This window comes from Pan paniscus, chromosome 16 (assembly GCF_029289425.2).
Source record: "Pan paniscus chromosome 16, NHGRI_mPanPan1-v2.0_pri, whole genome shotgun sequence".
Lineage (NCBI taxonomy): Eukaryota > Metazoa > Chordata > Mammalia > Primates > Hominidae > Pan > Pan paniscus.
This window is the reverse complement of record NC_073265.2, coordinates 74,385,583-74,413,359: the sequence shown is the minus strand read 5'-3', so window position 1 is coordinate 74,413,359 and position 27,777 is coordinate 74,385,583. Positions and strand designations below refer to the sequence as shown.

The 27,777-nt window shown below is 43.2% G+C and overlaps 1 protein-coding gene across 1 annotated transcript in view; it reads left to right on the top strand.

Annotated features, from left to right (window-relative positions):
• Positions 1-27,777, top strand: part of LOC134729056 (A disintegrin and metalloproteinase with thrombospondin motifs 7-like) — a 52,158-nt gene that overhangs the window by 6,620 nt on the left and 17,761 nt on the right. Inside the window, 1 exon segment of the mRNA XM_063596505.1 lies at positions 27,308-27,452. Coding sequence (XP_063452575.1) covers positions 27,308-27,452 — 145 coding nt within the window.

Below are 27,777 nucleotides of genomic sequence, written 5' to 3'. Positions count from 1 at the left end.
GTGAAATTGCTGAACATACTTAAAACTACATCATTTAAGACTTTGAATTTTGACATCTCCTCCTCTTCACAGTCTTTCAAATACTAGGCAACCTGTAGGGTTCCGCTGTGTCTGTCATGTATTGTCCCTGTGTTACATGAAAGCAGCCCCAGTGAACTTGTGAATTTGCTGAGTCATTTCACTGGCTACTGGGTGAGGAAGAAGTAGGATTTTCTCTCTTAAAATTCCTTGGTGAAATCATTGGGTGGGCATGGTGTGTTTCTTTAATTTTCCTTTTGGTCAAAAATCTGACAAAGCAAAGACTTTCAGTTGTTCTTGGTCTTTCAATAGGTTTAGTTTTTAAGTGTGTTTACTCTGACCAAAAACTGCCTTCCTGTAATATGCTCCTTCCTTTAGAACACAGTTCTTAAGTAGAGTTTGTTTGTTTAAATGTATAAAAATAAGTTAATGCATTATATGCAGCGAGGTTTTGCATCAGAACCCTGAGTTCTCAATGTGGCAGGTTTAAGTGTCTAGAACACCTTTTACCTGTTTTTTCTATTACTTGCTTTTTTATTTTTGGGGTAAATGAGATCTTTCTCAGGGAGGCCTTCCCTCAGCACCATGTTTAAAAGGGCATCTCCCTCATTTGCTATTCCTTCTTCTGTTTTATTTTGCTATATGGAATTTGCTACTATGTGAAAACTATTTTAATGTTTTATTTACCTGTGTTACCCCTAGAATAATATCTATGAAGGTAGGGATTTTTATCTGTTCCTTCTGTGCCTACAGAGTGTTGAGGAGTATGGTGTCTGGCACGTTGTAGGTGCACAGTGACAGCTGAATTAATAACATCAGGGAGAGTTTGTAGGATGGGGCTCAAGGTGTAGGGCAAGTCAGTTTTTAGATTTGAGGTTATTAGCAGGAGACGATGTGGGGGGAAAACGCATGTTTTAATGTCAGACTGGGTTTGAATCTGGTCTCTCCAACTTACCCTTTGACCTTGGTGTTAAATAATTTAACCTTTGAAAGATCAACTTTGTCACTAGTGAAACGGGAAATAGTATCTTTTTAATGGGGATTAAATGTAATATCAAATATAATGCTCTGTCAATGTTAGTTTTGTCTTTCCCCTTGTGTGCCAGCATTGTGGAAGTCTGAAAGCAACCTGAATTTACCAGTCTGTTTCTGGAGCCTTCTGGGGTCATTACTTTGATTACTTTTGACAGATACATTCTTTTCAGCAGCCTGCATTGCCAGCATAACAATGACCTGTCCCTTTGACCAGTGTGGGGGACAGACACTTTGTCATCCCTCTTTAATCCGTGTATCAGAACAACTCTTACGAGTTCTGGTTTTGAAACATGTTTAGAGGAGTTTATAATTCCGAACAGTTCAGATGACATCAGCCCTTTCTTAGAGTCCTCTGAGTTTGCTCAGCTTCCTCATTCCAGTGTGGCGGGAACCCTTCAGTTAAATTGATGTTTGTGGTCTTTACACATAGTCATCCTAAGTTTCTTGCGAATCATGAGAGATCAGAGGGCTACTAAGTCACTAGTTTGTCTCTGTAGATTTCTCTAATCCAAGCTTGTCCAACCGCGGCCTGCAGGCTGCATGCAGCCTGTGAAGGCTTTGAATGTGGCCCAATACAAATTCGTAAACGTTCTTAAAACATTGGCCAGGCACAGTGGCTCACACCTGTAATCCCAGCACTTTGGGAGGCCGAGGTGGGTGGATCACCTGAGGTCAGGAGTTTGAGACCAGCCTGGCCAACATGGTGAAACCCCGTCTCTACTAAAAATACGAAAATTAGCTGGGCATGGTGGCACGCGCCTATCATCTCAGCTACTCGGGAGGCTGAGGCAGGAGAATCGCTTGAACCCAGGAGGCAGAAGTTGCAGTGAGCCAAGATGGTGCCACTGCACTCCAGCCTGGGTGACAGAGTGAGGCTCCATCTCACAACAAACAAAAAATTATGAGATTTTCTTTTTTTGCAATTTTCTTAAAGCTTAGCAGCTATTATTAGTGTTAGTGTATTTTATGTGTGGCGCAAGACAATTCTTCTTCCAGCGTGGCCCAGGGAAGCCAGAAGATTGGATCCCGCTCCTTTAAGTTTTATGGATTAACAAGGGGTTAATTCCTGTATCAGTTTCACTGATGTTTCTTCTGCTTGATGCAGGAACACTTGACAAGTTAGTTAAGGTAGATTGGTCCATAAATTTATAGGTTCTTTCATTCCCATGTCCTAGGCAAGTCTGAGCAGGACCTGGAAAGCTGATTAAAAGGCCAGTGAGCACAGTGAGCTTAATTGTAAATTAAATGGATATTTAATACATTAAGAAGGCACTCAAGCCTTTCAATCTTTCATTTTCATCCATGCTTGCTATTTGAATCTGATGGGCTTGAAATTGACCTTGTTGTTCTTGTAAAAATGTTGGTTATTGCTGCCTTTCTCAAGCTTGGTTTTCAGTGTGGATTTCTGCAGATAATTTTTGCACCTAAAAGTACAAAGTCATTAAGTGAAGGCCGTCAGGAAGGAAAGAGTGCCCTGAGCCAGGAGGTCTGTTACAGCACATGGGGTGGACAAGAAAATGAATGGACATGGGCATGGAGGTGGTTCAGTCAGTGTGGGAAGGCCACCTGCTTGTCAGCTTTCTACTGCGTTGTCCAGCAGAACACGTTGAAGCTTGGGGCCTGCAACTCGTGTAGAGATGATTGCATTTAGGAGGCTGAGGTAGATTTTTTCCCTCTTAAGTGTGTGCTCACTGCTTTTTGGCGAAGTCTTGACCCGAGACATACACAGCTTGATCTGTGAGGATTTTAACATCGAGATGGTTCTATTATTTGAGTTAGGCATGGCTAGGCTACCAAGGCATTGCTTTTCGGTCCGAACATTTGGTCATTTCAATTTATTGTTAGTGAGGTTTTTGCGATTTGTTAGAACACAGAGTTTGGGATTTTGTCTGTTTTTTGCATGTGTGAATGACACTTGATACTGTTGTTTATATTGCTGGTTAGTATGTGCCTTCATTTACCTATTGTGAGTAAGAAACTTCCTCAGATCAAATTATAGTGAAGTCGCTTGGTTCTGTTTCTCTGACTCTTAAGAGGATGAGATCACTTTATACACAAACTCAAGCTGTTTGGTAAAGGACCTACCATTCTGAGCATTCATAGCCTAGATGAAGTCCTGGTCCAATCACCAAGTTAAACTTTTAAAAAACATGCTGTTCTTAATGTTCAGGAATTCAACCCTGGAAGCCTTCTCTAAATCTTAATGAGAGTTTTATGAGAATTCATTTAGTGAAAATATGTATCAGGGAATCCAGCTATTAACTTTGAGGAGGGTGATGCCTTTTAGTGGTTAGAGAGGCAAGCTGTAGCCTCCCTTCTCAGAGAAGGGGAATTGAGGAAGAGAGTTCTAGTGGTCCCTTGCAATCCTCCCCTCACTTTCCAGGTTCCCTAGTAAGACTGGAAGAAGTCCCTGAGCAAACAGCATTTTGTGAGTTTGAGGGACTGTGTAAAAATGTAAGTGAACATACAGTGGTTTTGCTTTGATAACTGTTTTAAATATCCTGTTGGTTGTTGAAACTTCTGTGACAGTGAAGCCTTTTTTGTCTTTATTTTTCAATCGGAAGATCTTTCTTCCCCACTTGAAAAGATTGAGTCTGGGGTCAATCCCTGACCCCGCTTCCTTCCTAAATGTCTTAGTGTATAGCATACAGCTGGGCATATGGTAATCTCAGGCAGGGGATTGTACTCATAGAGCTATGCTTGACACCTAGGACTTTAGGTGGCTTATGTATTTTTGATGACAACTTTTAATTTTATTCTCATTTATTCCATTTCTGTTTCAGTGTCCTGGGTCATGAAACTTAATCCACAACAAGCTCCCTTATATGCGAGTAAATCATGCGATTTCTTTTCATTTTGTATTTATTTGTTCTGTTTACTTGTTGTAATAAGCCACACTCTCACATGATAGATCCTCAAGGAAAATTTTAACCATATGTGCATGAATATATTGGTGTAAGACACTTCAGAAATTGAGTTTGATTTAGTAAGTACTAAATGGCTAATCTGTGCATGGAACTGAAAACAAATAATACCTGTAAGACTTGAGAGTTAATTTAGTCAGGGCGATAGTATGCACGTATGAAACAAATTGTCCTGCCAAACAGTACTGTAGCTTCTTATTTTTTACCTGCAGTGCATTCCTGTAAAAGTAGTGTAGAGATCCTCCTACTGCCACTGTGATTTACCTTACGTTGCCACTAGGTGGCACTATGTCATTGGCAAGAGTGCTGTTTTCTTTAGGACTCTGGGTGAAAGCTGATATATCATCTCCCTGAAGTGAGGGACTTTGAAGATAAAATTGATAAATGATTGAATCAAGGCTGGAAAAGGTAGGCTGTAGGCAACTATTCTTTATTATTGTAAGAGTGAATTAATTGAATTTGGGTGGTGAAAAGTACCCGTTTGATGAGAAGCCAGTTTAGGGTTGTGGATGGTTAGAGCTGTGAGAGGCCAGTAGATGCTGGGTTGCTATGCTCTGGAGAGGGTGAGAAAATATATTTGTAATAGGACTTGATTCCAGCCTTCAAGAATATGGATCATTTATTTGGACAGAACGTCCCCAGAATTAGTTGAAGACAAAAGGCAAATGGTCAGGAATGGGAGGCAGTGAACATGGTGTTGGATGAATAGTGGGGGGATGGTCAGTGGAAACTCTGGCCCACCCAAGTTTGTGTCAGGTAATAATGGGAGATCAGCCTGAAAAGGTGGATAAAGCTCAATTGTGAAGGAAGACAAAGGTGTGAGGATTTTGTTTTGTGACCACCGAGGAGCCATTGATGGTGTTTATTTTAAGGATGCTTTTCCTTTTATGCATTTGTACATAAAAACATAAATGTACTTAACCATTCTGTATTAATAATAGTCATTTACCTTTCCAACATAAAATGTTCATGTAACTTCTGCATAGCTGATTTTTACGTTAAATGTAACATGTAAAGAAATATATGTGTGTTTTTAGAAGACGTCTTATGTGCTCATTTTCTTTCTAGATTACTTGGAGATAATTTATGTTTACCAGTGGTTTTGCATGTGAACTGAGTACCTTGGGTTATTTATTATTATTATTATTATTTAGAAAACGGGTCTCGCACTGTCATCCTTGTTGGAGTGCAGTGGAGCGATCATAGCTCGCTGCAGCCTTGAAGTCCTGGGCTCTAAGCAGTCCTGCTTCAGCCTCCTGAGTAACTGGGAGTACAGGCGCATGCCACCATGCCGAGCTAAATTCTCCCTTTTAAAGTGTGTGATTCTTTGGTTTTTCGTGTGTATACAGTTTCGTAATTGCCATTGTCTGACCAGAACATTTTCATCACCCCCCAAAAAAAGTGCCATATCCATTAGCAGTCACTCACCATTCCCTGCTCCTCTCAGCCTGTGGCAGCCACTTGTACACTTCCTGTCTTTATTGATATACCTATTCTGGAAAGTTCATATATATATATGATATATATATGATGTATATATGATGTATGTATGATGTATGTATGATGTATGTATGATGTATGTATGATGTATGTGGTATATATATCATATATCATATCATATATATGATATATGATATATAATTTTGCAAATATATATGATATATATCATATATATCTGATATATATGATATATATGAAAAATATATATATCATATATGATATATAATTTTATATATTTATATAGATAAATTTATATATATAAATATATATAATTATATATACATAAAAGTGCATGTATATATAAAATCATGCAATACATGGCCTTTTGTGACTGGCTTAATTTAGGATAGTGTTTTCAAGATTCACTCATGTTAGAACATGGATCAGTACCTTGTTCTTTTTATTAATGAATGACAGTCCAATGACTGGTTACATCACATTTTACTTATCCATTCACCAGTTGATGGGCAGTTGAGTTGTTTCCACTTTTGGTCTATTATGCATAATGCTGCTGTGAACAGCAAGTTCTGGTGAAGACATATGTTTTCATTTCTCTTGGGTATATACCTAAGAGTAGAATTGCTTGGGTGTATGATAACTGTGTTTAACATTTTGAGAAATTTCCACAGTGGCTGCACCATTTTACATTCCTACCAGCAGTGTATAAGGACTTGAGTGTTTCCATGTGCTTGCCAACACATGTTATCTGACTTTCTGATCTATAGCCACCCTAATGGGCGTGAAGTGATACCTCATTGTGGTTTTGATTGCATTTCCCAAATGGCAAATGATTTTGAGCATCTTTTTCTGTGCTTATTGGCCGTTTTTCTGTATCTTTGGAGAAATGCCTATTCACATCCTTTGCCTGTTTTTAAATTGGGTTGTCTTATTGAATTGTAAGGGTTCTTTGTATATTCTGACTACAGGTCCCTTATCAGATACATGATTTGCAAAAATTATCTCTCATTCTGTGGGTTGTCATTTCACTTCCTTGATGCTATCCTTTCAAGCAAAATTTTCAGTTTTGATAATGTTCTGTTGTTGATTTTTTTTGACATCATATCTAAGAACAATTCTTTGCCTAACCCAGAGTCACAGAGATTTACTCCTATGTTTTCTTCTAGAAATTTTATAGGTTTAGCTCTTACATTTAGGTATGTAATGTGAGAGTTCATTTTTGTGTATTTTGTAAGGGAAGAGTCCAACTTTTTTCTTTTGCATGTGGATCTCTAGATGTTCCAGAAGCATTTGTTGAAAAGACTATTCTTTCCCCAATTGAATTGTCTTGGGCATCGTTGTTGAAATTGATCATAAATGTGAGGAATTTTTTCTGGATGCTGAATTTGATTCCTTTCATTTAGGTTGTCTTTGATTTCTTTCAACAGTGTTTTGTAGTGTTCATTGTATAAACTTGGTACTTTCTTGAAATTTGTTGCTTATGATTTTATTCATTTTGATGCGATTGTTAATTTTGTTATCTTAATTGTTCAGTTTTTGATTGTTCATTGATTATATATAGAAATACTATTGATTTTTGCATACCGGTCTCTGAAACTGTAGCCTTGTTTCAGAGGTCAATTATAGACTATAATCTGGCTTGTTTGTTTGGCAACAGCTCTTAAGTGGATGCCTTAGGATTTTCTATGTACAGGATGAAGTAGTTGGAGATCGTTTTCTTCCTTTCCAATCTGGATGCCTTTTATTTCTTTTTCTTGCCTAATCACCCTGAGAAGCATCTCTGGTACAACATTGAATAGAAGTGGTGAGCGCAAACATCCTTGTCTTGCTACTGATCTTAAAGAGAAAGCATCCAAGCTTTCACCATTAAGTATGATGTTGTCAGGTGTGGGTTTTTCACAGGTACCTTTTGTTAGATGAGGACGTTGCCTTCTATTCCTACTTTGACCATTTTTATGATGAAAACGTGTTGGATTTTGTCAGGTGATTGAAGATGCTACACTGCTGGCTTAGAACATGGAGGAAGGAGCCCGTGAGCCACAGAATGCAGCTCTAGAAGCTGGAAATAGCAAAAGAACACTTTCTCCACATAGAGACTCTAGAAGGAACACAGCCCTGCTGGCACTTTGATTTTTAAACAAGTGAAAGTCATTTTGGACTTTTGACTTCCAGAAATGATAATATGATAATAAATTTGTGTTGTCTTAAGCCACTGAGTTTGTGATAATTTGTTGTTAACAGCAATAGGAAACTAATAGAGTAGTAGTTTGGGGAAATTAGTGATAAAGGATAATTGGGAAGGAGAGGATAAATGTAGTTAGGTCAGTTTGAGTTCTCTGTATGTTTCACTGTGTGTGTTTTGTAACATTTTAGTTTTTCCTAAAACCGAAGGATTAATTGACCTTCAAAAGGCAGCTACTTTTTGATTTTAGTCCGTAACCTTTTATCAAATCAATATTTTCCCCAAATAGGGTTGACAAGAAGCATTCTAAATTATCTCCTAATAAGTTGTTTTGACTTCAGATATTGAAATTGCAGGCCCATCTCCCACCCATCTCTGTTTTCTCACCTTTTTTGTACGTTTTATAATAAGCCTTACATTGAAGTGTATGTGTCTGTCTGTCCCTCCCTCCTTCCCCCCACCCCCTCCCTCTCCTTCCCCACTCTGTGTGTGTGTGTGTGTGTGTGTGTGTGCGTTTGTGTGTGTGTGTAATTACAAAGAAGTTGTAAAGGCCTTTTAAAGTAGTTATGATGTGGTTTCCCCTCCTTTTAAAAAATAAAATATGTTAAGCATAAGTATTAACATCTTAGAGGGCAGGTAGGTGGAGACTTTGACTTTCTACTTTATTTTTGAATCGCTTAAATGTTTACAGTGAGCGTGTTATTTTTATGGTACATAGTAATTTTTGATGAAAACATTTTGAAGGCTGAAAAGACTGTCCTGTCTTTTCAAAATAAACCCATCTTTTTGTGCTAATTAACGCTGGAGGCCAGCCAAAGCTTTATAATAAAATATTGCATTCAGAATACCTATGAAAGTGGCTAGTTGAAGACTATAATTTGCTTTGAAACGTAGCTTGAAATGGAAATACATTTCTAATAATGAAAGGTGTTGCTTTAGTAATAAATGAAAATAAAATATCCCATTATTATCCCTTCATAGAAAACAAATACAACCCTAAATGACATTTTAATTAACCAGTGATTTTCCTCTAAAGCTGAGATTTGTTTTTTTAATATGTAGGTAGGATTGGCAAATAGCGTACAGAAATCTGGACATCCTTTGAAGATAATTGTTGGGGTGGAATGGGGGCATAGAGTACTGTTTTATTGTGTTCATTTTTATTAATGAAACTGAATTTAGACCAAGCAGTGATTTCAAAGTGGAAGATGGAACAGGATGTTTAGTAGGTTTTGTATACTGTTTTTGTAAAAGGCTTTGGTGCAGAACCTTTCATAAAATGAAATATTTTTTCAGCATGTCTGTTACTTACTTTTAGAATTCAGAGCAAGGGTTCTTGTTTGAAGAACTACAAACCTTTATTGACTCCAGATTTGACTCAGCTCTTTTATATTTTCTTTCTCACTGATAAGGGAAGGTACTTTATAAAGTAGATTTGTCATTAAAAAAGAAAAAAAGACTACATTTACCTGGTCAGAAGTTCTTTTGGGTTTAAAGAAAAAGATTGCAGCCCAGGTTGCAACAAATGGTCTGACAGTTATAATATGTTCCATCTTTCTTTCTTTCTTTCTTTCTTTTTTTTGTTTTGAGACAGAGTCTCACTCTTTTGTCCAGGCTGAAGTGCAGTGGCACAATCACAGCTTAGTGCAGCCTTGACCTCCCAGGCTCCAGTGATCCTTCTACCTCAGCCTCACAAGTAGCGCTCACCATCATGGTGGCTAATTTTTTTTTTTTTTTGGAGAGACGGTGTCTCCCTGTGTTTCCCAGGCTGGTCTCGAACTCCTGGGCTAAGTGATCCTTCTGTCTCCACAAAGTGTTGGGATTACAGGTGTGAGCCACCATGCCTAGCTTCAACAAAAGTTGAACTATGTACTGTAGCCACCCTCAACAATGATAAACTTTTGGCAAATCTTATTTCATTTATACTCCACTTTGGATTATTTTGAAGCAGATTCCGGACAGATCACTTCATCTGTAAATATTTCTGTTTGTATCTCTTGAAAGTAAAGACTCTTTTAACCACGGATGAGTGTCTTGATCAAATCAACATGGCTTGTTCATGTCGATACCATTTGCTCAGAGGGGAAAGATTAAGGGAAAAATGGGGTTGGATTTCAAATGCCAGGACCTGTCTACTGGGTTTGTGATTTGTTGTTCTCTAAAGTTGTAGCTCTTAAAACAAAGAAAGGAGTGAGTTTGGCCTATTCATTAACTTTTCCTCTTTAGACAGTTCAAATGTTTATTGAGTTCTTCTACAAGCCAGGCCCTGCCTTCTTCTTGCTTACCAAGAAGCATTTTTATGCGGTTTCTCTAATGTTTGGGTGAACGGTACCTCACTAAGTTGTTTTTCACACACATGCGTGCTCGTTCCTGAAGAGTCCTGTCCAGGTGCTCTGCCCGCTTTTCCTTTCAGGCTTCTGTATCAGCTGCTGTTTCCCTATAGAATGTGCCCTGACCTCCACCCCTTAACCCTACCCAATTTGTCTTTACATGTCTGACCATCCATGAAGGCTCTTCTGGGTCGTATTCAGTTCATGTTGATATTTCCCCTTCCTCCCCTCTTTAGTCCTTACTATTTTTGCTTTGGTCATGTTTTCTTACGCTGTATTCTGTAAGCCTGTTCAATTTTTTTATGGTGGCAGGGGAAAATATTTTATAATTATGCTTTGTGCTTTTTATCTTCCACTCAATAAATGCTTGGTAAATATTTGTTTTATTGAGTATATGACACTAGTCTAGCTATATTGTGCTTGAACAAAAATCTTAACTGCCTTGTAAGTTAACTGCTAAGAATTTGTCAAAAGTGCAGAGATAACATCAAGAGCTTGTCATGGATAGTACAAAAAGGTCTCTAAGGGCTTGATGGAAGTCTGTAAATTGACTTCCTATGAAAGAGAGTGTAAGAAGTGAAAAAAAGCAAAACAGAGTAGATGTTTTACTCTGTTTGCCAAGGGATTTGTACTATTTTTTTTCCTGTTTTATAAATTTGTCCTAATCTTAAATAATGAAGGGAAAAGAGCACTCTTTTTCAACCTCAAGGAATCCTTTTTATACTTCTTTTCTATGAAGCCATGTTATGAAAGATTGTTATACCAACTTAAGTATAGTTTTTCCATCTTCAGTAACAGACGTGATTGCCATCTAGTTACTGGTTCTGATCACCCCAAAATGCAAAGCAGCTTGTTCTAATAACTTATGCAGGCCTATTGGGAGCTAGTATATGGCTTTGAGTCCTTTTGAAGTATTTAACATAATTTGGCAATTCCATTACTCCTTTTATGGACTTCTTGGCATCTGTGAACTCTTGGTAGGGAATCACTGTTTTAGAATGAAAAATATCTCCCAGGAAGTAAATTAGCCGGTAAACAAATGAAACTTCATTTTTTATGTGACTTGTAGAGCCTAAATTATTACTCTTTCTGCATAAGTGGCTGCTTTCTAGGCTGCTTTTAGCGAGATTGTTAGAAACAAATGATCGGTGCTGTGAGGAAGAAGCAGCACTCAGGCAAAAAAGTTTTCTCAGCAAGACAATTTGCTTCTGCAAGTATGCTGCTTGCATTAGTCATGATTGCAAGAGCACACCAAACGGGGTGGAGCAGGGGTTCTTATCCCTAACACAGTCCCAACCTCTGTGTCATTCCAACATGGGCTGGGGTAGGACTGCACAATCTTAGCTGACTCAGTTGGATATTGTGAATATTTTCTCTAATAAGAAAGGGAGGGGGAATGTGAGTTACAGATTGGGACTGGTAGGAAGAGTTGTTTACAAGGCAGGTTACTAAGCAGGTAACTAAGCTGGCAAGTAGGGTCGAGAAGGTACAGGGAAATTGTTCTTAGGAACAAAGAACAAGGAAGTTGAACAAGTTAAACCTTTGAAGAGGAACTTACTGTACCTAACAATTCCCCCCTCTTAATTTTTGTAATTCTTCCTCTTCAAACTTTTTTAGCATGTCTTTGCTTTGCTGTTCTGCTTGGTTTTCTAGAAGGAAAAGCTTATCTGAATAGGGTGGAGGAGAGTTAGGAGAGGTTTTGGTAAGTTCTGTGTCTATGAGTCTTTGCAGTAGTCCACGAATGTATGGTATGATACAGCATCCAACAAGAATAAGCACACTTATAACGATTGCAAGAGAAGTAAATATTGAGGACGTTAAGTCTTTCCATTTTCCAGACCATTTCTCCATTAAACTTGTAAAGGGATCATTTATGCCAGAATTGCTTGCTAACTCATTGGATAAGGAGGTTAGGCCCTGCAAAGCTTTTGTTACTGTTCCGTCAGGGGCTGTGTTATTAGGAATAAAAGTACATCATTGGACTCCAATCATGACACAGACACCACCTTTTTCTGCTAGCATCGTATCTAGGGCTATCCTGTTTTCCCAGACTATTTGGTTAGTGGGACCTAATTGGTCGGCTGTTCCCTTAATAGCATGTCTTGTGTAGTTAACAAACCTTTGTTGGTTGTAATAAATGTAGTTTATCCAATCTACATTTTTGTTTACAGTTGACCACCAAAACAGCACAGATTCAAATCCTGCAGCTGTTTGATTTCGGGCCTTAAATTTATCTGGTACTCCTCGTGGAACTCCAATAGCACCTATATAAATGTGGGAGTCAAAGGACCCATGAAGGGCACTTCTTCTCTTATGATTTTCTCTTCTATTATGTTAATGGAATGCTAGGGTGAAAGGGATGGCCAGTTGGACTAGAGCACAAGTACTACTCCAGTTACTTGGCGGAGTGTCCAGTAAGGGTCCACCACAATACCACCATACGTATGCTCGAGGATGAACAAGGGCAGACTGACTGGTAAGCTCTTGGGAGCGTTTAAGTTCACCACATCCCTTTAGGTCTCCATGAAATGCCAAGTTTTCCCCTTGTTGTGAGAGACCCGAGGTAAAAATTGGTGTCAGTAGACGGAGGCTGGATGGCTGTCAGGGGCTGACCTGCAGGGTGTTGGACTTTAGGGAATAGCAGAGAGAGAACTTGGCAGGATTCATTACCCCAGGCTGTGGGGTCTTGGAGAAGAGCTACCATACAGCTCATGCCCAGTTGGCTGGAAGACCATCCGAGTGGAAAGGGGACAACCTGGGCCTCTGGCTTACTGTGCACACAAGTGTAACAATTGCTTTTGTTTAGAGTGCGGACAGAATATTTAATCCATTCTAACCAAGCATTCGCATCTTGGTACCCTGTCTCAATTGCTATGGTTGGTTTCAAATTTTTAACTTCTACAGTGGCTACCTTGATTTTATCCTTGGTTGAAGGAAGAACAGCAGTTTCGTTCGGAGAGAGTGTAGAAGGAGGTGGAGGAGGTGAGAAAGTAATGAAACACATTTCAAAGGATTCTATAAGATGTGTCCCTGCTATTTTGGCTCCCATGCCGTATAAGCGACTTAAAGTAGGTTTAGGGTTGGCAGAAGTGGGGATAAGAATAGAAATTTGCACTGGATTACATTGGTTATACTGGCAGTTGGGGGGGCGGGGGATGTTTCCTTTAACAAAGCAAACATGGTTTTAGGGACTTACAACTGCCTGTTGACAAGGTCCAGCCCTGATGTTCAGTTGTCCACATAATATCATTCCAGCTATGGCAGGCCTGTTTCCCTACATTTCTTAAGGAACAAGAGTCGTAATGGGGGAGTCTTTTGTCTGAAAGGGGCAGAGATACTTCTCTGAGGCTGAGAGTTGCTTTTGACTTTGGAGATCTCCACAGGGTATAACAAGGCAAGCATCAAAGGTAATAGTTTGGGGTGAGCTCGACCTAGTTACATTAATAACGAGAGGACTAGCAATAGAAGGGGAAAAGAAATACAGCATAAGAGGATCAAGCCCGTTTTAGCTTTAACTTGGTTGGAGTTGGCCCTGAAATAGCTGTCCATGCTTCTGGAGTGGGTGGTGCTCTTTTGACTCAGGTATGGTGAGTCCATTCTTTTTCGGTGGTGTGGAAGACTGTCTCAGTCATTAGAAACACTGGATAAGGTCCCTCCCAGGTGGGCTTGAGCTTCCCTTCTTTCTAACCTTTGATGAGAATGTGGTCTCTGTCCGGGCTGGTGGTGGTGAACTGGAAATTCAAGGGGTGGTGTATGTGCTAAGAGGCCTTTAGTCCTAAGGAAAGAGAAAGTGGAGGATAGACCAAGTATATAGTTCTTGAGAAACAGATCTTTTGTTTCGAACGAGGAATGTCAGCAGTGGAGTGTAGATAAGGCAACTCATAGAGCATTTCATAAGGAGGTAAGCCGACATCTTTCCTAGGGGCAGTTCGGAATCTTCACAAGCCAATGGGGAGGCATTTAGTCCATGGCAACCGAGTCTCTAGGACTAATTTGGTTAGGTGGTTTTTCGGAGTCTGATTCATTCTTTCTACTCTTCCAGATGAAGGTGGCTGCCAGGGGTTATGGTAGTCCCATGTTATATCTAGTACTTGGGCTAGTTTCTTAACGACATGTACAGTGAAATGAGTCCCATTGTCTAAATCAACATTTTCTATTAATCCAAACCTGGGTATAATATTTTCAACTAATGCCTTGAGTACATTACTAGCAGTTGCACTTGAAAAGGGAATAGTTTATACCCAATGAGTAAGGTGACCTATCACTAATAAATATTTTAAGTGACCAATTGGGGGCATTTCGGTGTAATCAATTTGGACACTTTGGAACAGCCTTAATCCTGGATTTCTCCCTCCAACAGGTGGTTTTCTGAGGATCTGCTTATTAGTCTTCTTACATACTAGGCAACTATCTGTAACTTGTCTTGCCAAAATATAAATTCCTATATATCTGTAGACCCCGAGGACTGCATCACACATAGCTTGAGGTCCCTAATGAGTCCCGTGATGCAGATGAGAGAGAATTTCCCTCATGAGGGGTTTGGATAACATTTCTCTTTGGTCTGGTGACACCCATTTCCCTTCTGAATTTTCTTTGGCTCCTATTTTTGTTAATTTTTCCTTTTCAGCGAGAGAAAAGATGGGGACTGCAGTCGGGGGAGGAAGGCAAGGGGCTAAGTGAAAAACAGGCATTTTCAGAGGAAATGGCAGTGTGTTTGGCTATTTGATCTGCTAGGTTATTCCTTCCGCTTTGAAAAGAAAGACCTTTCTGATGTCCTGGAACATGGACAATAGCTATTCTGGCAGCTGCAGGTTATCTAATTCTTGGGTGATTAATTCTTTGTGGCCCAGGTCTTGGCCTTTGCTATTAATAAGATCTCGTTCAGTCCAAACTTTTCCAAAGGTGTGAGCTACCCCAAAGGCGTACTTGGAATCAGTATAAATAGTCCCTTCTTGGTTTTGCAAGTGCTTTAAGGCTTGATTTAATGCAAACAATTCACATGTTTGGGCAGACCAATTATTTGGCAGTCTTCTGGACTCTGCTTCTTCAAGTGCCTCCCCATCTACTACTGAGTACCTATTATGCCTTTTTCCTTCAATTACTTGGGAAGAGCCATCTATAAGTCCTGCCCCGTTTTGTAAAGGGTCTCTCTTAAATCAGGCCTAACTTTTGTATGATAATTACATCTAAACACTTATGCTCAGGTCTCTTTAGATTGGGATCTCCAGTCAGGAAACCTCTGGGTTAAGTGAATTATCATTAGTGTTAAATCATCTCTTTCTAACAGGATAGCTTCATACTTTAAAATTCTCAAGTCAGTAAGCCACCTTCCTGGCTTTTAATTTAAGATGGTTCTAACCTGATGGGGCGTGCTTACAGCTAACTTTCCCCCAAAGGTTAGTTTTCTGCTTTCTTTAGTTAACAAGGCGATAGCTGCAATGGATTGAAACATTCAGGCCATCCACAGGTTACTGGATCTAAAACTTTTGATAGGAGATCCATGGGTTGCTGGTGACCTCCGTGTTCTTGGGTAAGGACCCCTAAAGCTAGCCCCTTATTTATGTTAACAGAAAGGTAAAATGGCTTTTCTAGGGAAGGCAAAGCTAAAACAGAGGCAGTTATAAGCAGATGTTTTAGCTCCTCAACCTGGTGGAGTTCTTCAGAAGTCCACAGGAGAGGGTCACGCTTTTCTTGGGTGAGTTTTAGGTAGAGAGGCTTTGTGACTAGGGCATATTAGTCAGTCTATAAGTGGCAATCTCCAGCTATCCCTAGGAATTTTCTGAGTTCTTGTTTAGTCTTAGGCAAAGGTATGGATACAATCCCTTCCACCCTCTCAGGCCCTGTCCTTCGTTTGCCGTTACTTATAAAGTGTCCTAGGTATTTAACTTCAGGCTCTATGAATTGAAGCTTTCTCTTTGAAACCCATAGTCCCTCTCCTTACAAATGGTTAAGGATATGGATGGAGAGAGCAGATACCTTTTCTATAGCCTAACCAGATATTAATAAGTCATCTACGTACTGGAGCAGACATATACATTTTGGGGTATAAACTTGTTCTAACACTTGTTCTAGAATTTGACCAAAGAGATTAGGGGAATCTGTGAAGCCTTGGGGTAGAACTGTCTATCGATACTGTTGCTGTCATCCAGAATGGGGATCTTCCCATTCAAAAGCAAAAATGTCTCAGCTGTCCTCATCCAAGGAACATGCTCAAAAGGCATCTTTTAAACCTATTACTGTAAACCATTGATGTTCATATGGAATTTTACTGAGAATGGTTGAAGGATTAGGGACAACAGGATGGGTAGTCTAGACTGTCTGGTTGATGGCCCAGAGGTCTTATGCCAGTCAATATGACCTATCTGGTTTCTTCACAGGCAGTATTGGGGTGTTATAAGGGGACATCGAGGGTTCAAGGAGCCCATCCTTGATGAGGCTTTCAATTATAGGTTTCAGGCTTATTCTGCCTTCTAAAGGAATAGGGTATTGCTTTCTTCTTACTATTTCTCCAGGGGTTTTTAACTTTATATGTATAGGGGGCATTTGGAGTTTTCCCCAATTTCCTTCCCTTGCCCAAACATCAGGATGAATGTATGTTTTCTTCTGCAGTGGCGAGCAGGTTTAATGAAGTATAGAATCCTTCTGAGCCAATACGTAAACCTATACCTAATTTTAACATTAAGTCTCTTCCTAATAGATTAGTTCCTGGAATTAACAAAAATTCAACATTAGCTGAGCAGTTTTTACATCTAATTTCTGTTTCTTCTAAAATTTTTCGTTTGATTCCCTCTCCTTTTACCCCTGAGACTACAAGCTCCTCTGAGGACCAGGTTATATTGTGGGGAAGGTAACAAACAGGAGCAGGCTGCTCCTGAGTCTACTAAAAAGGTCGTAAGCTCAGATTTGGGTCCCACTTGTAAATTTATCAAGGGCTCTTGGTGGGATTCAAGGTAAAAGAGAGAGAGCCCCTAACCCCCTATTCCTCCTCAAAGGTCGTAAGTGGGACGACTTCTCTTTCTGATTTTAATTCGGGACAATACCTCTTGAAGTGGCCTACTTTCTCACAATTGAAGCATTGATTCTGTCTCATTTATTTTTGGGTTTCTCGGCTTTGCCTCCTTACGTTCTTTATATGGCTTAGGAAGTGGGGGCCTAGGATCTTTATAGGTTTTGGCTCTCGGGAGGCTTTGTTTGGGAGTGTGTGGGTCTCCGGGTAACAGAGAGTAATACTGGTGTGTTTTATCCTTTGGGGCCCCTTGTTGGAAGGTGGATAACATCGTTTTCATTTTTTCTTTTTGCTTCTCCTCATCCCTCCTTACACACACTTTTTGAGCTTCTCTAAGAAGTTCGTTCATGGGACGGTCGTTCCAATTTTCTATCTTTTGTAATTTCCTTGTGATATCTGGCTGTTAGTAACAAAATGAAGCTTTAACATTCACTGCCTAAGAGGATCTTCTAAATCTAGAACAGCATATTTTCTCATTTGTTCTTTCAAGCTGTCTAAAAGTTCGATAGGCCCTTCATCTTTCCTTTGTTGTATGTCGAATGCTCGAGTAAGATTTTGGGTTCAGAGTACTGACTCCTGAATCCCTTTTATTATCATTTCCCTAAGTTCTTGCATATCCTCTTCAGTGGGCTGCGTTATTATTGTCCCACCGGGGGTCTTGGTTGGGGAATTTTTGATCTGCTGCATGAATGTGTTTTGGCCAGGAGGGTGTTCATGTTCCCAGGCTACCATAGCAGCTCTACAGATCATGCTTCTTTCTTCCCCTGAGAAAAGGATGCCTAGGATGGACATTAACTCAGCCCAAGTATATATAACTGTGGTCCTAGAAATTGGTTAATTTGATCTGCTGTTCCACAGGAGTTGTCTAATAGTGCGGCTTGAACTCTGTTTTTAGGTTTTGGACCTCCGAGCTGGTTAAAGGAGCATTTACAAAGCGAATACTTCCTCCACCTAGGGACACCTGTCTTAAGGGGAAGAGAGGTGGAGCTAATTCTCCCGAGGTAGAGGGGAAGGGGAAGTTCTGAATATCCCTTTTACATTGCTCTATCTCACATTGAAATCCTTTCAGGGAAGAGTACTTAGGGTGGTAGTGAGCAGGCTCTTGGGACGATTCCCAGGAGGCAGGGTTATACAGAGGGGGAACAATGTGGGTAGGAGAAGGGTCTGGGACAACTGCCTCTGCTTGAGGGGGAGGGAGGTTAGGGTTAGGGGTATTGGACGGAGGAAGGCGGTGGAGGAGGTTCCATGTGTTGGTGAGCTGTCTAGGAACAGGGACCTTATCTTTCTCAGAGGAGTTAATTTCTGACTTGCTTTTCAGGATTGATTCCTGAGTCCAAATGAAACAACAATATTTTATCATTTGCTGCTTTTTCTTGTATTGAGTCCTTTCATTCTCTTTCCAATATTTTAGCATAAGCCGTAGGGGACTATCAGGAGGAATGTTATTGTCAACTTGTACAAAGGAAAGAAACAAACCTTGATTCAGGAGCCTAGGACTTTTTCTTTGGTTTGCCCTCCTGGGACAGATTACCTTTCCAAATTGAATTTGTGGAGGAGCATTGGGAAATATCAGAACTGTCATATTAAGCACCTAAGTGGTACTTTTAATAGAGGAGTTATTCAGAAATTATACTAGGCAGATAGAGAGGGTAAGGAGGCCTCAGTAAGGCTTTCGCTTTTAATAGAAACAACTCCAGAAACATTTCTTTTTCTTTTCTTTTTATCTTTTTTTTGGAGACGGAGTCTCGCTCTGTCACCCAGGCTGGAGTGCAGTGGTGTGATCTCAGCTCACTGCAGCCTCTGCCTCCCAGGTTCAAGTGAATCTCCTGCCTCAGCCTCCTGAGTAGCTGGGACTACAGGCTGCCAAGCTTTGATATGCAAATACCAGCGCTTAGAAACTGTGTCCATTCAACATGGTGATTGCCACCCTCTTCTTCTAGTCACCACCTCAAGGTGACACCTCCAGATGACCCCACGTGTGCAGGACAACATGGTGACCTACATTTGCATATTAAAAGGCTAGGGTGAGAGGGCCACGTTTTTCTCGGGCTGCATGAATGACATGCCTGGTCAAACCAATGCCCTGGTCCCTGTGCAAATCAGACACCACCTCCTCCAGCCTCCCAATATAACCAAGTACTGTTCTGCCACACACGGGGCTTTTTCTCTGTTCGGAGCCCCCCTTTTTCTGTACAGCGGGGAGCCTTTCTTCTTTCTTGCCTATTAAACTTTCTGCTCCTTAAAACCACTCCTGTGTGTCCATGTCTTTTAACTGACGTGACACAAAGGACCCCGATGTTTCTCCAGTCATCAGAGCCATATCACTTTGAGTCCAGAGGAATTATTGTTTTCATTTATCTGAATTTATAATATAGAGTCAAATTCCTAGTGGTTATCCTCTCTCATCCCCATTTTTATAGGCTTCCTTGAAAGGAACAGGTATATGAAGAGGAGACAGGTTTCCCTTAGTATCTTGATTTTTTTTTGGTGGGAGTCGGGGGAGTTAAACTTACTTAGACCTGGTAAAGGGCAGTATTTGATACATGTCAGCTAGTTTAGGGTTAGGGAATTGAGTTGAATGGAGATAGTCACTGCCAAATGTAAAGCATGACTGGAGAGCCAGAGTGATGAAGCCAGGGTCCCTTTCTCCAGATCCTTTGTAACAGTGTTATGTGATCTCTTCTAGAAGATCGTTCTGAAAGATAATGCCAACTCGGAACCTAGGAAACCATCCAGTGGGTTTCTGCAGCTTAGGTGTTTCAAATCCTCATCAGCACGTTTGTTTTCTCTGCCTCAGTTTGCTTACAATGATGTTCTCAGTAGCTGTAATTGCTGTCTGTCTTTGAATACTTAAGCATTTTATTTTAGCTCACAGGGGTATGTATGCATTTTTCTTTTACCAAGTGTTAGAACTTTGACTCTGCTTTTGTGGGCTCTGGGTTAGCAACTTGGTTGTTTAGTTGTAAAATGATTAGGGAAAACCGTGTGTGTGTGTGTGTGTGTGTGTGTGTATGTATGTGTATGTGTATTTTAAGTTTCTTTTGTTGTCAGAGCACTTCGAATTTTATGTGGAAATTCTGTCAGTTTACTTGATTCTCCACCCCACAGTTATTGAACAGGAAAGTGTGAAGGTAACGCGTCCCATAACCAGCCTTCAGAAGAATTACAGCTGCTGTATCTCTGAACTTTCAAGAAGTTTGTGCATCAATTTTCAAAAAATTATGAAATCCCTGAAGATAGCTGTGTTCTACATTTGGAAAGATACAAAAACTGAACCTTCTAGCGGGCAGTTTTGCTTGCTGGTGCTTGAGATAGAGCCACACACTGGTCTCAGTGGATTTGTGGAGAAAAGTAGGTACAGAAAGTTATTTCTAAATAAGACCAAAAAATCCTTTTCTTAAGCAGTGACAGGTAAAGAGGTTGTCTTGGCTAACCTTGAATTGTGTTGCCCTTGATAGAGACAGTTTTATGGTGGGGATGGTAGTGATGATAAACTTGTTGGAAATTTGTCCACCTATAGTAACCTTTGTGGTAGCTGTCACAGACAACTTCATCCTCACAGGCCCTAAAATTACTATAAAACTAATAGAATGGAGGAGAAACAAAGGACCTGAATAATTAGATGCTTGGATAATTGTTCTGTGTTTTCATAACAAGTGAAAAAGAGCAGTGTTAGAAGTACTTAAACATTCCATGTAAGGAACACTGCCTGAATTTATATTGTGATTTTAGAGCATCATTCACTGTTTAAAAACAGGCATATTGTAGGTAATATTTTAAAGACAATAAAGCTTAACCTTATCAAAATTACAAAATGTAAAGCATACGATTGAAAAATATTAATGCATAGGTTTAAATATTGGTCATCATTTTAGATGTCTTTCAAAGTAGGTTGTCTCTTAAATATTAAACTGAACAAACATTGAACTTGTTGTAGAGTTTGTGCTCAAGGTTAAGTTTCCTGGGGTGATGGATATTTTATAATATGGATAACAAAAAGTTCTTATTTTAAGAAATTTAGAAAGTTTTTAGGCAAAGCTAGAAAATAATACCAATAATTCCACCACTCAGAATGTACCACTGTCAGAATTTTGTATCTTTCAGTCATCTGCTCATCTCTTTTCTCCTTTGCTTGTATGTGTTCCCTCTCCCTTAAAAAATCAGATTTTTTTTGGCCGGGTGCGGTGGCTCACGCCTGTAATCCCAGCACTTTGGGAGGCCGAGGCGGGCGGATCACGAGGTCAGGAGATCGAGACCATCCTGGCTAACACGGTGAAACCCCGTCTCTACTAAAAATAGAAAAAATTAGCCGGGCATGGTGGCGGGCGCCTGTAGTCCCAGCTGTTCGGGAGGCTGAGGCAGGAGAATGGCGTGAACCCGGGAGGCGGAGCTTGCAGTGAGCCGAGATCGCGCCACTGCACTCCAGCCTGGGCGACAGAGCGAGACTCCGTCTCAAAAAAAAAAAAAATCAGATTTTTTTTTATAATCTGCATTTTCACTCAACAATATTGTAGATCTGTGTCATAAGTTACTCCTCTACAGTGCCTTCAGTTATTGTGTGCTTTGTGTTGGATAACTATACCATCTAGTCTTTCGTGTTTCCTGGTACTGACTACATAAGGGTGAGAGAGAGAGAGAGAGAGAGAGAGAGAGTGTGTGTGTGTATTTTTTTCCTACCTTAACTAATGCTTTGGACATCAACAGGTAGAGCTAAATCCTTGAAACCTTCCAAGTGGTGGCTTTCAGTTATTGCTGAATTGGTTTTTGGAGATGGAACAAATTATATTGTATGGAAACTTTTTTTTTTTTTTTTGAGACAAAGTCTCACCTTGTCGCCCAGGCTGGAGAGCAATGGCATGATCTTGGCTCACTACAATCTCTGCCTCCCAGGTTCAAGTGATTCTCTTGCCTCAGCCTCCCGAGTAGTTGGGATTACAGGTGCTTGCCACCATGCCCAGCTGATTTTTGTGTTTTTACTAGAGATGGGGTTTCATCATGTTGGCCAGGCTTGTCTCGAACTCCTGACCTCAGGTGATCCACTCACCTTGGCCTCCCAAAGTACTGGGATTACAGGCATAAGCCACCATACCCAGCCTTTTTTTCTTCTAGGTACCAGCTTTTATTTATCAGATTGGTAAAAATGTTAGAAAGTGTGCAATGAAATGGGCATTCTCACAGTCGTGGCAGAAAGTATAATTATCTTTGACTTTCTAGAAAGCAGTCTGGCATTCTAGAAACTTGCCTAACGTCTTCCCATTTAGGCAAGATGAATTCTCACTACCCGTAGGTGGCCAACCTTGTCCTCGTGATTCCATATCTTCCAGAAAGAGAGGTCTAGTCTCAGGGAAAACCCAGATTTTCTTGGCTTAGCCCACCTGACAGCTAATCACTGGAAATGAGGTGGGCCGGTAGAGTCCTTTGGTCAGGTTTTGTGTCAAGAGAGGAATGTGGAAAGATGGGAGGGAGGTAGCAAAACTGGCCTCAATGGAACTATGTAAGTTAACATAGAATGACAAAGGAATGTTTCTTCCAGGGAAGAAATTCTAGGGAAGGAAGAAAGTGGAGGGGAAGGCAGCAGTTCTCAAAGTTTTGGGGTCAGGATTCCTTTACACTCTTAAAAGTATATTGAGGGCCCAAGGAGCTTTTGTGTATGTAGGTTATATCTATTGGTATTTATCACTAGAAATTAAATCAGAAATACTTAAAATATTCCTTAAAAGCTCACCAAATTTTGTTATAAATGCTTTTATGAAAAGAAAATTTCTAAACCCAAAGTAGTACAATCTTACACCTTTTGCAAATTTCGTTGATGTTTGATATGTCATTTGCACCTGCATTCAATTTATTGTGTGATATTTGCTTGAAAAAATGTGAACAAAGAACAATCTCATACAGATAGGCATTTTAGATCCTTATGGATATTTATTTTTTTATTTTTTTTTTATTTTTGAGATGGGGTCTTTCTCTGTCTCCCAGGCTGGAATGCAGTGCTATGATCACGGCTCACTGGAGCCTCATTCTCTGGGGACTCAGGTGCTCCTCCCACCTCAGCCTCCAGAGTAGCTGGGACTACAGGTGTGTACTACTCCACCTAGCTAATTTTTTGTATTTTTTGTAGAGACAGGGTTTTGCCAAATATATTTGTTTCATGTTAACAGTTTTCTTGGCCAGGCTTGGTGGCTCACGCCTGTAATCCCAGCACTTTGGGAGGCCGAGGCAGGCAGATCTCTTGAGGTCAGGAGTTCGAGACCAGCCTGGCCGACATGGTGAAATCCTGTGTCTACTAAAAAAAATACAAAAAATTAGCTGGGCATGGTGGCTCATGCCTGTAATTGCAGCTACTCAGGAGGCTGAGGCAGGAGAATCGCTTGAACCCGGGAGGGAAAGGCTGCAGTGAACCAAGATTCCGCCACTGTACTCCAGCCTGGGCAAAAGAGAGAGACTCTGTCTCAAAGAAACGTTTTCTTAAAATGCATTGGCTGTATTTCATATATAGCAAGGAGATGTAGAGACACTAATTGGGCAGTTTGTGGACTTGGGCAGGACTTTTCCAAGTCACTGCTGAAGGACTGGTTCAGATGGGGCTATTTTGGGGAGATCCTCTAATGTCACTATCTGAGGTCATTTTTCTGAGTGATTCAGTTTCCTGAGAGGAATCCTCTCGACTTTTCCTGGGAGAGTGTATGTCTGGCTGCAGCATTCCAGCATCCAAGTGGGAAAGGGGCTTGGCGTGTTTCTTACCCTTCAATGTGTAGACTTTTGCTTGTCCCCTTTTCTCTGTAGGTCCTTCTGCCTTGGGCCTTCATGTATGTCCACCGTTCCTGGGCCAGAGCCTCCTGGTTCACCCTCTCCAGGGAGTGATTCCTGGCCCTCTGCTGGGTGGCAGGTGGCCGTCACTTGGCTACTCAGGGTTGGGGAGGGGATCTAGGGTCTGATCAGTTCTTACAGACTTTCAGCCCTACTGTCTTCAGCCCTCCTGGCCGTAAGGCCCTGAGGAGTCCCTGAAAACTCAGTTCCTGAGCCTTTTCGGGCTTCTGCTTCTGGGTGGTTCCCCCCTGCAGGAATCTGACTCTCAGCTTTCATCACTCTAGCAAGTCAGCTACTGCCTGGCCATCTGCTTCCCAGCTTCCAGAATCTTGTTGACATCCTTCATGACTCATCATCACCCCTTATGGATTTATGCCTTGTTTATTTCCTCTACTGTCATTATAGTGGAGTCTTGGAAGGAAGCAGTGATAAATCTGTCTGCTCAATGTGCCATGTTTTTCTAGAAGTGCACTCACTGTGGGGATTAAGCAGGGATGTGACCAGGTCCATTAGGGATGTAAGAGCAAGGATACTGGCCTCCAGTGGAAGAGGGATTACTGGGGTGGGGGGTGGGATTGGAAGCAGAGAAGAGTTTTGTTTGGTGGTTAAGAACCTAGACTGGCCTGTCCAAGAGGGTTGACCTGAAGAACTCTAAGAACCTTTCCGGGCTGACAGGTGCTTTATGGGACCTTGGGGAGAGGTCACAGCATTTTGCCAGTGTCAACTTGGACCTGGGTGGGGAGGAGGGGAGGCCCTGGTCCCTGGTTTCCTCAAAGCCAGCATTTCTACAGGGAGAGAGGCAGGCTAGGTAACATGTGGGGTCCTTCACTTCACCCCATGGACACCCCATGCAGTGACTCCATGACCAGATCCCAGGGGTGGCCAGGGGAGCGGGCCCACATGTCTCTCCTGTCAGTGGTGGGCAGCTCTTTGCAGTCTTGAGGTGAGAGTGAAGCTTCTGACCGGAGTCACCTACTGTCTGCTTTGACCTCTTGTGGGACTGCCCAGCTCTGCTATAGTTAGCTTAAGGAGGGGCATGGAGGGGAAGGGCTGATGGTTTTGGGGATCCGGGTGTGTCGGCAGTGCAGAGAACCTGGCAGTCAGCCTGCCAGAGGAAGGAAGGGCTGGCTGACGGCCACCTTGAGTTTCTGACTCCCAAGATAGCACCTGGGCCTGATTCTGGCAGTGGATTCTGTGAGGGTCACCTCATGCTCCCAACTTCTCCCATACATCCAGGGTGGGCTGAGAGGTGGTTGCGGCTTCAGCTGCCCAGCAGCAGGCCTGCAGAAGCCACATGTGCAGCGAGTCAGCACTGGGGCAGCCAGGAAACAAAAGGGCTCGGCTGCAGCCCAGGGACTGTTGGTGCCGGGATGAGGTGCATTGGACCCCTCAGCCTCTGGGTCAGAGGACCCCCTGGCTGGGATGGGTGAGCCCCCAGTCTACCTCCTCGAGCCACGGAATGATGGCGGGAAGGAGGGAGCCCAGGGCCAGCTGACCCCACCACCCCCGGCTGACACTCTGCCCCGGGTGCAGGCCCAGGGAGGCTCAGGGAGCCCCAAGCCGCAGGAGAACTTGGGACACTCCTTTTTCCCTGCCAGGCCTCACTGCCATGGTTTTGAACTTGTATGTGGGGTGAAGTATTTGAGGCCAGGCTCGCGGTTGAATGGGAGGAGCCCTGCACTGGGGGTAGCCCAGTGAGTAGACACAGCCTGGTGCAGGCAGCCTGGGCCTGGCTCCAGATCCTGGCCATCACGTCCCTCTTGCGCGACCCGGGACAAGTGACGTATGGGCCCTGAGTGCATGAGGGGAGATGATGGTAGAGTCTGCCCAGGATGTTGTGAGGAGCAAATGAGAGGGTATGCCCCCAGCACCCTGGACCAGCCTGGCACGTGGTCATCTTGGGCACTAGGACTGCATCCAGCAGCTGCTCATCTGCCAACGCCCATGTTAGAGGATCTGTTTCCAGCCAGCATGGGCAGTCTGAGTGATTCCAGGAGGATTCCAGGGTTCTCAGTAGAAGTCTGGTCACCTTGGCTTTCTTCTCCGCAGCTCTGGGCAGAGTCAGGGGCCTGTCACTGGCCAGGGGACTTAGGAGACCACACAGACCACCCACCCCACCCTGGGTCTCCCAGCTGCCAGGCCCCCTCCTCTGAAATCTGGGCTTCGGGATTCCATGGTCTGATCCACCCTCCCAGCCTCTCTCCACACCTGTCTTCAGCACTCTTGGCCCTGTTTCCTGACCCTTTCGTGTTCTCCCAGCCTCTCCACATCTCGGAGTGTCTCTTTCTCTCCCTGCTGGACTCCAGGATCCATCACCTTTGCCCTTCTTCCTTGTGCGACCCCCTGCCTGTCCCAGTCAGGACTGTATGCTCATCCCAGCCATCTGGCCTGGCACCACCTACCCTGAGTCCACGCAGACTGGAGAACTGGAGGGATTTTGCCTCCCCATCTCCCCTGCCTGGCTAGAGGCCCCAGGTCCCATGGGTCCTGCCTCCTTCCATGCTTCTGCCCAAGTCGTGGCTGCCTGGGTCATCCCCAGCCCCGCATGTCTGCATGGCTCAATTCTCCCCAGCCACTGCTGCCCCCCAGAGGGCCCCAAACCTTCCTCCAGGACAGCAGTGAGCTGTGGGCAGGCTGGTCAGCATGCCAGGGCACTCCTGCTGCTAAGCCGTTGTAGTGGCCGCCTAAGGTCCAGCAGGTACAGCAGGCTGGTCACTGGTCCCAGAAGCAATAGCATGCCTGAGGGCTGTACAGAGTGAGGCAGGGGCAGAAGCAGGTGCCAGCCGGACCTGGGCCACCCTCCCCAGGGCCCCGGACTCCATGCTCGCTGCCTCGTGGTGGTTCTGGGCAGCCTTGTCTTCACCACACCGCAGCAGCAGGAGCGTGTGGTGGACACAGATGGCACCTGCTCGTGTCTGCCAGTTTCCCCGCCACCGCTGCCAGGGAATGCCAGCTGGAGGAAGGCAGGAGTAGATAGGGTATGACAGAGGCTGGAGGCCAGCCCTGTTGGGGAGTGGGGGAAACAGGGGACAGGCACGGATGCCCTAGGCTCTCTCCCAGGGGAGGGGCTGCTTTCCAGACCTTGCCCTTCCACAGATGACCCGAGGTCTCTGCCTGGGTGGGGCCGTCAGAGGCTCTGTTGTGTCAACTGTGATGTGATGTTCTCCGGATCCTTGTCGGGCCTGGCTCCAGGGTCTGGGCTCAGACACGGAGGCTGCAGGGTCGGAGAGCAGGGCCACATGAGGGTTTGGCGGTCCAGGAGGCCTTCTGAGGGAAGGGCCCTGGCAGCGTGTGCAGAGGCCTGGGATTGGGGTTGGGGTTGTTTAGCCAGCTGGAGTGCCCAGGAGGTGAGATGAGAGAGGCTGGGAGGGCCTGTGCTACTGGCTGCAGGTGGAGGATCGGCTGAGCCGAGCGGGGAGGCTGGAGTTTCCTACAGTTGTAGGGCTCTGTGCCCCCTCCCACCTCTCCTCCTCTCCTGGCCCCACCGAGGCTTCTCCGATGGGTCTCACAGGCTGCGCCCCCCTCCATCCTCCCGTCCCATCTCTAGCCATGTGTGGAGCCTGTGCCTGGATGACCCGCCTGCCAAGGACATCATTGACTTCCCATCAATGCTGCCTGGGGTCCTCTATGATGTGAGCCACCAGTGCCGCCTCCAGTACGGGGCCTACTCTGCCTTCTGCGAGGACATGGATGTGAGTGGGGCTGGTGTGGGTGTGGGGGTGTGGGGACCTGGCAGGAGGGCTTAGGGGACAGCTTTCACCAGCCTGTGGATGCCAGCCTGGGAGCAACCTCGTCTGGGCTGGGCTACGCCCCTGAGTGACACTGTGAGACGTCAAGTGGCCTGTGGGAGAGGCCAGGGATGGGCGGCCACAGACCCAGCTCTGAATTCTGGGTCAACCGTGGACCGACTGTGACCCTTCGGGCAAGTCCCTTCGCCTCTCTGGAGCTGGCTCATAAGAGGGAAAAGGAACCCCTGTGGGGAGGGTCTATTTATCCTGGCGAAGATTGCCTGAAGTG